Genomic DNA, 15,233 nt, shown 5'->3' with positions numbered 1-15,233 from the left:
TGCACCCAACACTAATGATAAAGGACTGATCACAAAAATCTGCAAAGAGCTGATGAGACTCAACAACAACAAAGAAAATAATCCAGTCAAAAAATGGGCAGAAGAGCTTAAAAGAAACTTCTCTGAAGAGGAAATGCAAATGGCCAACAGGCATATGAAAAAATGTTCAACATCACTTGTCATCAGGGAAATGCAAATCAAAACTACCATGAGATACCATCTTACACCAGTGAGAATGGCACATATTAAAAAACTAGCAACAACAAATGTTGGCGAGGGTGTGGAGAAAAAGGAACTCTTCTGCACTGTTGGTGGGAGTGCAAACTGGTCCAACCACTGTGGAAAGCTGTATGGAGATTTCTGGACCTACTAAACATAGAGCTTCCATATGATCCAGCAATTCCACTCCTAGGTATTTACCCAAAGGACACAGAAACATCAATTCCAAAGAACACCTGCACCCCTATGTTTATAGCAGCACTGTTTACAATAGCTAAGCTTTGGAAACAACCCAAATGCCCAAAAATAGATGACTGGATCAAGAAGATGTGGTACATATATACCATGGAATATTACTCAGCATTCAAAAAAGATAAACACATGCAATTTGCAGCAACATGGATGGCGCTGGAAGGGATCATGCTCAGCGAAATAAGCCAAAAAGAAAAAGAAAAATACCGGATGGTCTCACTCATAGCAGGAATCTAGAAAACTTAAATAAGGGACCAGGAAAATGAATAGCTATAAGAAAGTGAAAATCAAAATCAACAAAAAACTATGAACCAGAGACACTTTTAGGGGGGCGGGGGTGGGAGGGGAGGGATTGGGGTCAGAATGGGGGGCTGCAATTGTATGGGGAATATAACAATAAAATTTATTAAAAAAAAAAATAAACATGTGATGAGGTTTATAATCAGAGGCATATTTCTCAGTGATACACATTTCCTTTGCCCAAGGTAGAAAATAATGTCAAAGGATCATGACCCTAATTTCCTCTCCACTATACTTTTAGTAGATTACCCAGAAGACGGGTGCGTAACTCCCGGGTCTTAATGCAGTACACAACAGGGTTAAGAACAGGAGGGATCAGTAAGTATACATAGCCCATGATAATATGCACCACGGGTGGAGCATGTTTTGCAAAACGATGGATAATGGATACCCCCAGCATAGGGATATAGACTAACAACACAGCACAGATGTGGGAGACACAAGTGTTAAGAGCCTTGAATTGTTCTGCCCGGGAGGCAATACCTAGCACAGTGATCAGAATCTTGACATAAGAGAGGAGAATGAGCACAGAGTCCACTCCAAAGGTGATAAGGATGATGATAAGACCATAGATGCTACTGATGCGGTGGTCTGAACAGGCAAGCTTGATGATATCAGGGTGCAGGCAATATGAGTGGGAGAGTACATTGGCCTTGCAAAACTTCAGCTGTTTAATGAGAAAGGGTCCTGGGAAAATGACAGCCACAGCTCGTAGCAAAAGTCCTACACCTATTTTGGCAATGGTGGAATTGGTCAAAATATTAGTGTATCTGAGTGGGTTGGAAATGGCGACATAGCGATCAAAAGCCATGGTGAGCAGGATACCTGATTCCATTAGGGAGAACACATGGATGAAGAACATCTGGGTGAGGCAACCATCAAAGTCTATTTCACGGATGTTGAACCAGAAAAGCATGAGTAGCGTGGGCAGGGTGGCAGCGCAGAGTCCAAGGTCGCTAGCAGCCAGCATGGAGAGAAAAATGTACATGGGTGCATGAAGTGACTGCTCCACCCGAATCACCACCAAGATGGTGATGTTACCCATGAGGGCAATTAGGTAAAGGACACAGAACAAAATGGATATCAGTGGATGTGAGTCCTCCAAGCCAGGGAAGCCTGTCAGAAGAAAGGGTCTGTAGTTACTCTCATTGGAAAAGACCATGATGGCTGGCAGATTACAGGATCCAAGGTTTTTTGTCTGTAGAATGAGGAAGTATGGATTAGCTCAAGATCCTGTTTCATAAAGTCTACATTATGCACTTGTGTTGGTTACTACAGTGGCTGAATTTCCCCTTCTCTTTGAACTAATTTTATTAAGCATTTTAATGATGTGGTTTAAGTAAAGATCTTCTAACGTCTCTTATGATGACTATTTGGTTGGTCAAATTTACAAATTTTTTAGCAAATATCTTTTTTTAAATGGGTATGTTCTATAAAAGTACTTATTATAAACACTGTCCTTTGTAATAAAAATATAAACTGGACTAAGTTGCTGATAAATACTGTGGAAGAACATGTATGACAGATCAAGGAATGCTCCTTGGGAGGTAACAATTAAGCTGAGATTCTACAGTTATGTGGTAGAAAAGAATATCTCAGACAGGGAGAAAAGTTAGAGGCAAAGGAGGGATAAAAAGTTTTGAAATCTATAATGCTTTGTAGAATTTATTTTAGATGTGGATAAAATTTGGCTTGAGTTGTAAAATAAGCTGGACTGGAAGGTAATTTTGGTAAGTTCATACAGAATCCCCAAATAAATAAATGTAAGGGTAGTAGTTTGTGTGTGTGTGTATGTGTTTTGATACAGTCGATGCCATGCTCATATTCATATATTTAAAAGATGACTACAGTTGCTTTTTAGTCAAATAATTGCATGGGTCATATTCTTAGGTTATTTTCCTATTTCAAGGAAACTGTCATTTACAATAATAGCCTATTTTTACTGAAAGGAATAATACTATGATCATGAGACAATAAAATTTTTTAAGTTTGACTCCATCAAATATACCAAACCCCTATGTAAAAATTTCTAGCTTACACTTATTTTTCAGATGAGATATCAGACTCATAAATAGCAATTTAGCAGTCAGATAGTTGAACTCAGTGGAGAGCAGAAAACTGTGCGGCCTATGAATTTTCCCTCATTGGGTATTTATTTCTTAAATTGACCGTATCATTCCACAAAAATATTTTTTTAAAAAGTAGGTACTGCTTGGGTTCAATAGCTGCATAGCCTTGGACAATTAATTTGACCTCTTAAAGTTTAGAGTTTTCAACTATAAATCATAGACAATAACAGAATAATATCTATAACATAAGAGTTCTATGTGGATTAAATTATATAATTTACATTGATAATTTAAAACCTAGCCTTGTGCATAGAACTTTCTCAGAAATAATAGTTATTAAAATATTTCTCAGCAGTTTGTCATGTTTCTTTGCTATAATATATTTAAAAAGCAAATAGGTTGCCTGAATCTATGTTGCTGACTGTGGAAACGATTAGAAATTTGAGCATCATTAATAAGATCCCAAGAATTCTTCTTGTAATGATGACATAGCATTTCATGCCTATTTACAGACAATCAGTTCCTTGTGTTTACCATCTGTTACTCATTTTGGAAATCTGGTGAATCAGAGAGAAGTTTACATCTTTAGAAAGACTGTAATGAAACAAAAATCATGAAAAATACCATCTCCCACAGGAATTGGTCTAATTATACAAATGAAATGGAAGAGGAAATAAAATCTAGAAATAAGAATTACCTTCTAAAATTTCTTCTTTCCTGGAATTTTAGTTAGAACCAAAGAGATCTCTGGTTTTCCACTGTCATTAGAAGATCCTTGCATTGGGGCCATAAGCATAAAGAAAATGCTCCTAAAATTATGTCTAGAACAAGTAGCTATTTATCTGTGTGTCTGTGTGTGTGTGTGTGTGTGTGTGTTGAATTTGTTTGAGGCTTCCCCTTAGAATATGTCCTCTGTGTCAAAGTTACCAGGAGTGGCTCCCCAGAGTCCACAAGACTCATCTGGCTATTTTATCACTTCGCAAGGCATAATTAAATCCTTCTTTTGTATTATCATAGTGTTTTCAACTAGGATATAATCCACATTACATATGAGAAATTTTATGCAATTGGTCTCCCAATTTTGTGGCTAGTATCACGTTAGCTGTAAAGACTATTTATATCATACTACATATTTTGTTAATGGCAGAATATATGAGCAAGGTTTTTTCCTTGTTTTTTTAACATGTTGATCTATAGAAAGAAAAAAATTAAAGAAAGAAGTCACAAAGATACGATTAAGTGATGATTAATGATGCCAGGCATTGCCACTGCTGACTAGAATATGTTATAATAACATAAATACTATGGAGATGGCCAAAAGACTTTGAAAAATGATTTGATAACGTTGAAAAAATAGTGACAGTGTTGATGATGAAAAAAATCACAGTGAAAGTATTATGTTCAAATAAGAATGAGGAATGTTTAACAAGAGCTTAAGTTTCCTTCTATCTGTGCTTAAACATAAGGCCATTAGACGTATTATTGCAAATCAGTGTGTTGATTTTAGCCCTCAAGAAGGAATGAAGAAATCAATCAATGTTGCAATGGTTGATGTGATATGAATTTGAGAGGAAAGAAGTAAGAAGAAAATTACCTAAAAATAATACCCTGAAAAGTGGCCCTAGTTAAATGAAGACATACTCAAAATGGGTATTAGTACATGCACTGTGAAAAAAATAGGTATTAGCTGCACTTAGGAACTTAGAATGGTTCTGAGGAACATAAGCACTAAAGATGGTGTGGGGTGATATCAATGTACTCAAACAGAAGGCAACAGGAAAATATCCTGCCGTGAATGAGGTATCAAGTACAATGGGTCATTTTAATAAAATTAGACAAATGAACCTGTTTCTAAAATGTCTCAACTATCACTTGATTGGAAAAATGCAGCAATCATCCTCACATGAATCCCTGACTTAAGAGATGCGAGATACAACCTTCATTAACTTATGTAGAGGATACTTTGTATGTAGTGGGTTATTTTCCTCTTGCTGCTTTCAAAATTCTCTATGCATTTGTGTGTGTGTGTGTGTGTGTGTGTGACTGTTGACTGATATGCTTAGGTGTATTTCTCCGAATTTACTTTTTTAATTTTTAAAAAAATTTCTTATGTCATTGTTTATTTTTGTACAATATTTAAATTCTCCCCTCAGGTGTACTCCCATAATTCTTCCACTACCTCGGCATCCATAACCACTCCTCTCCTTCTTCCTCTCCTGCAGCATGTCTCAGTTCTATGGTTTGCCTGCAAGTTTGTCTTTTTCCTGATCCTTTCTTTGGTTTCCTTATAATTCCCCTATAAGTGAGATCATCCAATATTTTTCTTTTTCCTTCTGACTTATTTTGTATAGCTTAATACCTTCTAGCTCCATCCATGTTGCTAAAATGACATGAGTTTATCTTTTTTGATCACTGAGTAGTGTTCCATTGTGTATACATGCCATGTCTTCTTGACCCCTTTGTCTGTTTGGGGGCATTTGGGTTATTTCCATATCTTAGCTATAGTAAATATTGCTGCATTCAACATAGGAGTGCAGTTTTCCCTTCAAATTAGTGTTTTATATGCCTTTTGGGTTATTTCCAGGAGTGGAATCACAAGATCATATGGTAGATTCATTTTTAGATTTTTTTTCTTTTTTTTTTTTTTTTTTTTTGTGGGACCCTCTCTGGCGGCGAGGAACAAACCGGCGCTGCAGAGGCTGCCGGCAGCCTCGCAGCCCAGTGCTCAACCGCTGCGCCACCAGGGGAGGCCCTCATTTTTAGGGTTTTAAGTTTCCACAGTGGCTGGAATAGTTTCCATTCCTATCAGCAGAGTAAGAGTGTTCCTTTTTCTCCACATCATCACCAACATTTGCTATTGTAATTTTTTTTTTTTTTCCTATGGGCCATTCTCAACAGTATGAGGTGGTATCTCATTGAGGTTTGACTTGCTTTTCCCTGATTATAAATGACGTTTGGACATTTCTTCATTTACCTGTTGGCCATTCACATTTCTTTTTTAGAAAAGTGTCTGTATAGATCATCTGCTATTTTTTGATGGGTTGTTTGCTTTGTTTTTGTTGAGTTGTGTAAGTTCTTTGTAGATCTTTGATATAAGTCCCTTATCAGTTTTATGGAGTGCAAATATTTTCTACCATTCTATGCAGTGTCTCTTTGTTTTGGTTACTCTCTCTTTTGCTGTGCAGAAGCTTTTTAGTTTGACATAGTTCCAGCTGTTTACCTTTCCTTCATTTTTCTTTGCATCTGGGGATGAGTCCTCAAAGATGTTTCTGAGGTGTATGTCAGGAGTGTTGCCTATGTTTTCTTCTACAGACTTTATGGCTTCAGGTCTTACATTCAAATCTTTTATCCATTTTGAGTTATTTTTTGTGTATGGTGTGAGGTGGTAGTCTAGTTTCAGTCTTTTGCATGTGGAGGTCCAGTTTTCCCACCACCATTTATTGAAGAGACTATCTTTTGCCAGTGTATTTTATATGCTCCTTTGTTATAGATTAGTTGACCATAAATATATGGGTGTATTTCTATATTTTCAATTTGATTCCATTGGTCTGTGTGTCTGCTTTTGTTCTATTTCTATGCTGCTTTTATTATTATGGCTTTGTAGTATAGTTCAAGGCTTGAGTGTGTAATATCTCCATTTTATTTCCTTTTAGTTATTTTTCTTACTGGAATTTGTTGTGCTTCTTGGGTATGTTCATTATGATTTCTATCAAAATTAGGAAGTCTTCAGCTATTATTTCTTTAAATATTCTTTCCTTTTTAATTTTCTCTCATTATTCTTGGACTGTCATTTTCTGTGTGTTGGTACACATGGTGATGTACCTCAAGATAATCTGTTTAATTTTCTTTCTTCTTCTTTCTCCACAATCCTCAGACTGAACAAACTTTATATTTTATCTTCATGTCCTTTGATTTTTTTTCCTTCCTACTCAAATATCCTATGGAATACCCATAGTGTTGTTTTTTATTTTTAATTATTACACATTTTAACTTGAAAGTTTATATTTGATGCTTTAAAATTTTTCTCTTCATTGATATTCTCAATGTGAATAGATGTCATCATAATACTTCAATCTTTATGGATGCTTTATTTCTTTGAAAATATATATAAAATAAATGATTTAATCTTACATCAATCTACAAGATTCTTCAAGGAAAGTTTCTGTTTACTTGTTTTCTTTCTGCGAATAGTCTATAATTTCTTATTTCCTTCCAGTCTTCCATAATATATGTTGATACTGGGCAATCTAAATAATATGCTGTGGCATGTCTGGAAATCAGACAGACTTACAGGACTTATTGTTGTTGCTTTGGTTTTTCTTTGCTTATTTGTTTTATGAATAATTCTGTAAAGTTTATATTCTTTGTCAAGTGTAGTCTCTGAAGTCTACTCACTTAAGTTAGTGGCTAGCTAATGATTATAACAATATTAGATGTCTGGAACCAGTAGGTCTCCTAATTTTTGCTGTGATGCTTTGTGTGTATACTAGAGCATTCCTTCAACATTCAGACAGGCACTTTACACCTCCATGTTAGCTGTCACTTTCTGTTTCCAAAGACCCTCTCAGTTAACAAGAAAATAGGTTTCCAGTGCCTACAACTGATGGGGGAAAGGGTTACTCAAAGCAACATGGGAATTTTGGAGTGATTAAGATATGTATATTTGGGTCGTATTGATGTTTATACAAATGCACACATATTTGTTAAATATTTGTGCACTTAAAATAGTAAAAATTACTATATTTGTTATGCCTCATAAACCTGCCCTCCAAATGAACAGATAGATAGATTGATCTATAGATAGATACATAGATGCATGCATTTACACATACATAATTATGAGCTTTACCATGTTGTATCCACCAGAAACATTTTAGGTGCAAACATTTTGTCCCAGAGGACCATAAGGATATATAGATATGAAATGGTTTTGAGAGCTACTATGAATGGTGCCTTGGTTGAAAAGTTTGGATTTAATATGTTCCCCATGTAGGTTGTGCCTACATGGACTCATAATTTATGACTTGCATTTTACAATATAATTTATGACTTGCATTTTACGATATAAGGTGGACCTAAGCTGAGCCTGTTTGTAAACGTAGCTATTGGACTATGTTTTGAAATGCCTGCTTAGGCAGTTTGCTAAAGAATTTGTGGAGAATTTGCTAAGCAATTTATACAAATAGAAAATTTCTTACTTTGACTAATAATCAGTATGACAAGATAAATTAAAGAGACAACAATGCATTTTTTTGGTCTAGCATGTTACAAAATTATTTGACATATTTCACAGAAATTGAATATTAAAGTGGAAATTTTTGGGTGGAGCAATTTCACTTGAACATCTCTCCTGTAGAAATACAAGTGCATACAGTGTTGTATACTGAATAGTAGTGTATTTACTAATATTTGTGAAGTATAAACAATCTAAAAATATAGGAAAATAGTTAATGTATTTTATCAGGTCTTATCATACAATGTTAAGTATTTTTTTAGAACTCACAGAAAATCTTTTTTTTTACTGTCATGGATACATATCATTGATAAACTTTTGAGAAAAAAAACACATGGTCTAAAAGATACAATCCAGTGTTATGAAATAAGTTTATTTACTATTTTCTATTCAAAAAGATAAATTCAGACAGTTTTGTTTTGTTACCAGTGGAGAAAATGATGGATGTTTTGCCTAAAAATACATTAAAAATTCTGTATATTTCAAGTTTTGACAACCTGCATGTGCAAATTTGCACTACATAGTTTTGTGTAGTTATTATATTACTTGCTAAAATTCCTAACATTTTCTAAACAGTCTTATGTAAACATTGTTCCAATTTATGTTTTCACTCCAGTTTGTTTTTTATAAAATAAAGGAAGAAATTGTTTAGATCTACTGTGTTCATAAACAATAAGAAATTTTAATTTCTTTAGTACAAAAGCATTCTCCGAGATGTATAATATCTAAGTTGTGTTCCCTCCTTCCTCAGATCCCTTGTGAAAGCAAACTAAAGTTGTGATGACTGCAATCTCCCAGGAATTTTTGAATCTCAGCAGAGATTTCAAGGGACCTGTGAGACCCTCTCTTGTTGGTTTTTAAACCACTATTAAGCCACCAAGCCCTTGAAGAAAGGCTTCCCTCTCATCACACTAAGCTGTGAAGTTCTGTGTCTTTCAAGGGAAAACAATCTTGCCAAGGAATATATTTGAAAGTGAAAAGTCATTCATTGTGCAGTAAGTGAAGTATTTCAGAGATAAGTAATGTCAGCTACCACTGTAAATCTGAGAATGTCTATTCAAGCAAGTTGGTATAATAATAACCAGTTTTCCAGGGTAGATGAACCAGCAAATCTTGAGTTGATAAGTAATACATGTTGAAGTTGAACAATTGGTTTACTCTTATCTGTGTTGTCTTATAATAACTGTTGTCATGATCAATTTAAAGAATTTTGTTAATGCTATATTTGCATATTGTGTTTACACCGCTAGAATTTAGATTCCCATGTTTCAAGGATAGTGTTTCCTGTTTGAAAGTTTTTCCTTTAGTCCTGAAACCAATCTCATGAATATAAATTGCAAATATGCATTAGACTTGATTAAGTGAGCATGTTCTCTTTTTAGGTGCAGAACCCTGGAGAACATTAAATGTTTTGGCAAACCTTGGAGACCCCCACTCTCAACATGAGACGAAAAGCTTATATCAATCGAGTTATTGAGCTTTTCTCTACTAGTGACATTTTTATCTTTACAACTTTCATGATATTCAAATGGGAATTTGTGTTTTGGAAAAAGGACCACACAAAACCAAATTTAAGTTTTCAGCTTAGAAAAATGGAATGGATGTAGGTAAAGAACTATTTTGCTAGTATTTTGGGACTTGATATGCAATCCCACCATTGGTATATGAAAATGGACTTGGAAATAATGTTCTTTATTCAATTTTCTAAATTTTTCCTTCCTACCTTCCCTTTTCCTTCTCCCCTCCATTCTTTTCTTCCCCTCCATATTACTGTCTTTTTCTACATCATTTGCTACCTCTCCACTGTCCCCTGCCTTTATCCAACACATATTTAAGCTGTTTTTATTGACCTGGAATATTGACTTGATAAGTTATACCCTGACATTTTTTACAATTCACCCAAAAATATAAATAATACACAAGATGTTTGAAAGATATAGATAAATACATACATAGGCAAACTCTTTCATACCACATATAATCTCATATGTATGTATGTATATATAGAAAGAGAGAGTGAGCGAGCGAGAGAGAAATCTGTTCATAGTATGATAGTTAATAAAATCTATTTGTGGTTTTAATATAAAATCTTATATTTACATTGTGAAATTTTATCACTTTTTAAAAATGTATTGGTGTTTCTTAATGATTAGTATGTTTTCTGTGAAGAGATTTTATTTTATAATATCTGAATTACACTGACACATGTATTTTGCAATAAATTAAATATTCTGAAAGTTTGTAAACAGATGCAAATTGATTAAATTTTAGAAAATTTTAGGTAGTGTGTTATGTAATTTTTTTATCTCATAGAATTAATACTCTCATCAAAATTCGAATATACTATCATTTTTTTTAAGGTGGGGTTTAGGTAAATCAAGTTACTCAATTATTCTTAAGTCAATTACTCAAAATCATTTATCATAATACATAAAATTCCCAGAAAAAAATCTCATTTAGAGAAACAAAAAAGCTTATGATGTCAAGTACTTGCAGACTTATTAATAGGCAGAAAAAATTAAAAATAATAAAAAAGGAAAAAGACAAAATTTTATGGGTGCAATGGTAGACAAATTCAAATTTTCCAAAGAAAATATGTTTAGTTTTATTTGATAGGATTAAGGAATACTCTCTAAAAGAGATACTATCTGAGATTAACTTTTAAAACTGAAGAGAAATGCACTAGGTATGTAAGAGAGTATAAAACTATAAAGATGTAGAGAGATAATATGTGAGGGTAGAGTTCCAAATATCTTTAGTATTACTGTCACAAAATACAGAGCAGAGGAACATCACATAGCCTTAGTGATGAAATGAGAGGAGTATAGAGTTTTCAGATTTAAAAGTCTTATGCTGCATAAAAAAGTAAGAGATGGGCCTCCCTGGTGGCGCAAGGGATTAAGACACAATCTATGAAGGATTGGGGTCAGAATGGGGTGTTTGCAATTGTATGGGGGAATATAAAAATAAAATTTATTATTTAAAAAAAAAAAAAGACGCAATCTATGAAGCTATCCATAGCCACTGCAGCACGAGTTTGATCCCCAGCCACCAGGAAGCTGCCCACATGGCACAGCAGACCTCTCCTGACTTGCCTGCTGCTCCCCTCAGCAGTGTGGTTTAATCAGTCTGCCTGTTCTGTTCCCCACTCTGTCTCTGGTGAATCCTCTCACCCCCCACACCTCTGGCCTGTACCCCAGTTCTTGTATGCATAAATAAATCTTTAAAAAAAAAGCAAGAGAAGTTAAATATATGTTGGAACTTATGGGGAAATATTGAAAGGACTTTAAAGTAGTAATATTCAAATTTTAGAACATGACTATGAAAAATGTATGAACAATGGATTAATGGAGAAATACTTGAGATAGAGTTCAAATAAGAAACTACTAGTTTGCTTTAAAGCAACACTGATTAAAATGAAGAACAATGGTGAGATTTAATAATAATAGTTTCTAGTTAGACAACATTTTACTATGGTGAGGCATTTTTCTTATTTGTCATTCAAACTCCAAGGAAAGAAGAAACTAATGCTCTCATTTTTCCAACAGGGAAATTGGCACAGAAAGATAACTTAATTAGCCAAAGACAATGTCTACTAGAGATTGAGCCATATTCTAGGGTGAACCTAGAAAGTCTGGCTATGATCCTATTGTCTTTATAACTGCAACCTCACCTATAAAATTAACTGGCATTAAATATACAATTGGCTCATCTATAACATTTCTGAAGAAAAAATTGTAAAGATTGATAAGGATAATATTAGTGATTACATTTGGATGTGTATTTGAATTTCCTGTGAAGTAATTTGGGTAGTGGTATCTATGAGTCAGTTGAATATATATCCAGGAAAAGTTATCTCAGTGAGTACAAACATTTGGAAGTTAACTGAATCCTCAAGAGTGCTAAATTTACCCAGAAATTTTCTATGAATCCTTCTAAGGAGAAGGATACGTGTATGGAGTTAAGAGTTCATTGAATTGGAGAAAAAAATCAAAAGGACACTGAGGACAATATTGTTGGAACTTACCTTTTTTTTTCAATGTAGTATGTGTGGGGTATTTAGATCATAGTAAAATGAATATGTAAAATTATATAGTCTGGTGTTCATTCAAGACATAATGAATTTTTGGTAATGGAATTCAAGTTATATCACCAGTGACAGTGACATTTCTATTATGAATGAGCTGACGAGAAGGAATTAGGAATAATGTCCTAAAGAGATACATTTTGATTAGCTACTTTTTTAGAATGATGAAGAAGCCATTCCTCAGACAAAAATCTTATTTTTTGTTTAGCTTTATTGAGGTGTAATGTATATAATGGCCATTTTTTATAGTACAATTTGATGTCTTAAAAATATATTAATTCATGTAATAAGTACATCCACCATGAGATGAAACATTTTAATCTCACAAAAATCAGCCCTTGCCTGTTTGTAACCAGACTCTTCACAGTCCTCGTTCATCTCTAGAAACCTCTCATCAACAAACATTAAGTCCTTGTCTTTTCTAGACCTTATCTTTTGTGTTTGCCTTCTTTCACATGGCATATGTGCTCATCTATCAGTCATTTCTTCCTTTATAATGTCAATCATATGGATCCTCCACAGTTTGTTTATGTATTAAGTAGTGGATGTATATTTGGTTTCTTTCCAGTTTTTTTTTTGCTGTCAAGTAAAATGTCTATGAACAAACGTGTACAAGTTTTTGTGTGGATATATATACATGCTTTTATACAAAAGTACACATGCAACTTTATTTTAAAAATGCCAGACTCTTATTGAAGGGGCTCTACCATTTCATCCCATCAAAAATGTATGAGACTTCTAGTTCCACATTCACACCAACACACACATTTTAAATTTAACTATTCTAGTGCTCTCTTATTGTATTTCTCATTTACATTTATCTCATAAATAAAGCTGTTTGAATGTCTTTTTAAAAAATATTTATTTATGTGTTCAAGAACTGGGGTGTAAGCCAGAGGTGCAGAGTGAGAGGGTTCACCAGAGAGTGTGGGGAGCAGAACAGGCAGATATACTGAAATACACTGCTGAGGGGAGCAGCGGGGGAGGCAAGAGCAGTCTGCTGTGCCATGTGGATTTCTCCCTGGCCAGTAGGGGATTGAACTCATGCTGCAGTGGCTGGCAATAGCTTGATAGCACTGTATGTAAGCCCTGTATCATGAGGCCTAAGTTGAGTGTCTTTTTATGCACTTAGTTGGTATCCATGTATCAAAAGAAAAAAAATGAAGTTAACAAAAGTTTAAGTTCTTCATCTCTTCATTTTAAAACTCTGTATATTAACAATACATTAAATTTGGTTTTCAATATTCCTGTCACATGATTTCTCTTATAGGTCCTCACACACCCCAGACTGCGGTCCTATCCTTATGCTAGCATGCCGGCTTTTAATAACACGGTCTCCAGCAGGCCCACCTTCTCCTTCATTGGCATTCCTGGTCTAGAGGCTGCACACATGTGGATCTCCATTCCCTTCTGTCTCCTGTACCTCATAGCCCTTGCGGGGAATGCTCTTCTGCTCATCCTAGTTAGAGCAGAGCAGAATTTGCATGAACCTCAATTCTACTTTTTGGCCATGCTCGCCGTTACTGACTTAGGCCTTTCTTTGTCTACCATGCCGAGTGTCTTGGCTATCTTCTGGTTTGATATCCGCCACATTGGCCTGGATGCCTGCCTAACCCAAATGTTCTTCATCCATACCTTTTCTTCAGTAGAATCAGGAGTCCTGGTTGCCATGGCTTTTGATCGCTTGGTAGCTATCTGCGCGCCTCTAAACTACAACAGGATCCTGAACCACTACACTGTTGCCTGCTTAAGTGGAGCGGCCCTTATACGAGGAGCTGCTCTGCTGGCCCCTCTCCCTTTTTTCCTCAGGACCTTTCCTTTCTGTGGATCCAATATCCTCTCACACTCTTACTGCTACTACCCAGATATGCTGAACCTGGCCTGTGGGGATGTTACTTTCAGCAGTGCCTATGGACTGATTTTTGTACTCTGTACATTTGCAGTGGATGCTGTCTTCATCCTAGCTTCATACATGAAGATCTTGGCCACTATTATGAAGTTAGAGACTCAAGACAGAAATTGGAGATCACTGCACACCTGTGCCTGTCACTTATGTACAGTTCTTGTGTTTTACCTGCCCCTCATCAGCCTGTCAGTGTTGCATCGTTACACCCAGGATACTTCCCCAGTTTTGTACACCACCATGAGCAACGCCTACCTTCTCATGACGCCCCTGCTCAACCCTCTGGTTTACAGTCTTAAATCCCGGCAGATTCAGGCTGCCCTGCGCAAGAGATTTTGGGTGCAACGTGTCATTGCAGGGGAATGATATTTTCTCTCTATCAGAGGTGACAACCCAATTAAAAGTGCTTTACAGGATCTACTATGTGCCAACAGTATACTAGGCACCATGAATTGAGTAAAAAAATGAAAAATACTCAGGTCTTCCCTTCAAGAAGTACTACATCTAAAGAGGGAAAAAAAGACAAATAAATGATCACAACTATGATCTTGAATGATCATTGTTGGTAGTGGGAAGGAGAAATGGCAATCGGAACCTAAGCTCAGTGTTTTTGGTGGATAAGTTGGATGTAAACCTCAGTTCAACAGCTAAGTTTATATCTGGACTTTATATCTGGACTGAGGAGTTTATATCTGGACTTTAAAGATCAATGAGGGGGAAATTTTATAATGAAAACCTGATGTCATCTGATTCTTGATTGCCAGCCTTCTTATATTGAGGCATTACAATTCAACATTGGTGATAAATTTATGTCTAAGTGTTTAATATTTCTGACCATTTCTTGTAGTTGTATACTGGTTTATATCTGAACATTCTGACTTTTGGCAAAAGATAAAAGAGTTGTCTGAAAAGAAATAATGCATAAGGATCTGATCAATTGTTATTCATCTTGTTTACTTCATTCAAAATTCACACTGAATTTAGATTTTGTTTTGTTTCCCATTCTAAATAGAGAGTAGATATGATTATATCCTGCAACAAGGATACATTTATTTTTTAGCTCTCCAAGTGGAAAAATGAATTAATTTATTATCTTCCGGGGTCAGAAGAGTGATAAGAAAATGAAGAATTGTCTTATTGAAAACAGCATAAAAATCAAGTGAAAGGAAG

At 35.1% G+C, this 15,233-nt stretch overlaps 2 protein-coding genes across 2 annotated transcripts; one reads left to right on the top strand and one right to left on the bottom strand.

Moving 5' to 3' along the window:
- Nucleotides 1-1,000: 1,000 nt before the first annotated feature.
- On the bottom strand, nt 1,001-1,933 carry LOC119254996 (olfactory receptor 51G2-like). The gene has a single exon (XM_037522019.1). It carries the CDS (start codon nt 1,931-1,933, stop codon nt 1,001-1,003), a length of 933 nt encoding a protein of 310 aa, XP_037377916.1.
- Nucleotides 1,934-13,472: 11,539 nt separating this feature from the next.
- LOC119254995 (olfactory receptor 51G2-like) lies at nt 13,473-14,429 on the top strand. The gene has a single exon (XM_037522017.1). The coding sequence runs from the start codon at nt 13,473-13,475 to the stop codon at nt 14,427-14,429; it is 957 nt and encodes a 318-aa protein (XP_037377914.1).
- Nucleotides 14,430-15,233: the final 804 nt, after the last annotated feature.

This window comes from Talpa occidentalis, unplaced genomic scaffold (assembly GCF_014898055.3).
Source record: "Talpa occidentalis isolate TD23 unplaced genomic scaffold, MPIMG_talOcc4v2.1 talOcc4.3, whole genome shotgun sequence".
NCBI classification, from domain to species: domain Eukaryota; kingdom Metazoa; phylum Chordata; class Mammalia; order Eulipotyphla; family Talpidae; genus Talpa; species Talpa occidentalis.
This window is presented reverse-complemented; position numbering and strand designations above follow the sequence as displayed.

Bases quoted from the DNA above. Each gene is read 5' to 3' on its own strand.
- LOC119254996 (XM_037522019.1), bottom strand. From the start codon at position 1,933: ATGGTCTTTTCCAATGAGAGTAACTACAGACCCTTTCTTCTGACAGGC.
- LOC119254995 (XM_037522017.1), top strand. From the start codon at position 13,473: ATGCCGGCTTTTAATAACACGGTCTCCAGCAGGCCCACCTTCTCCTTC.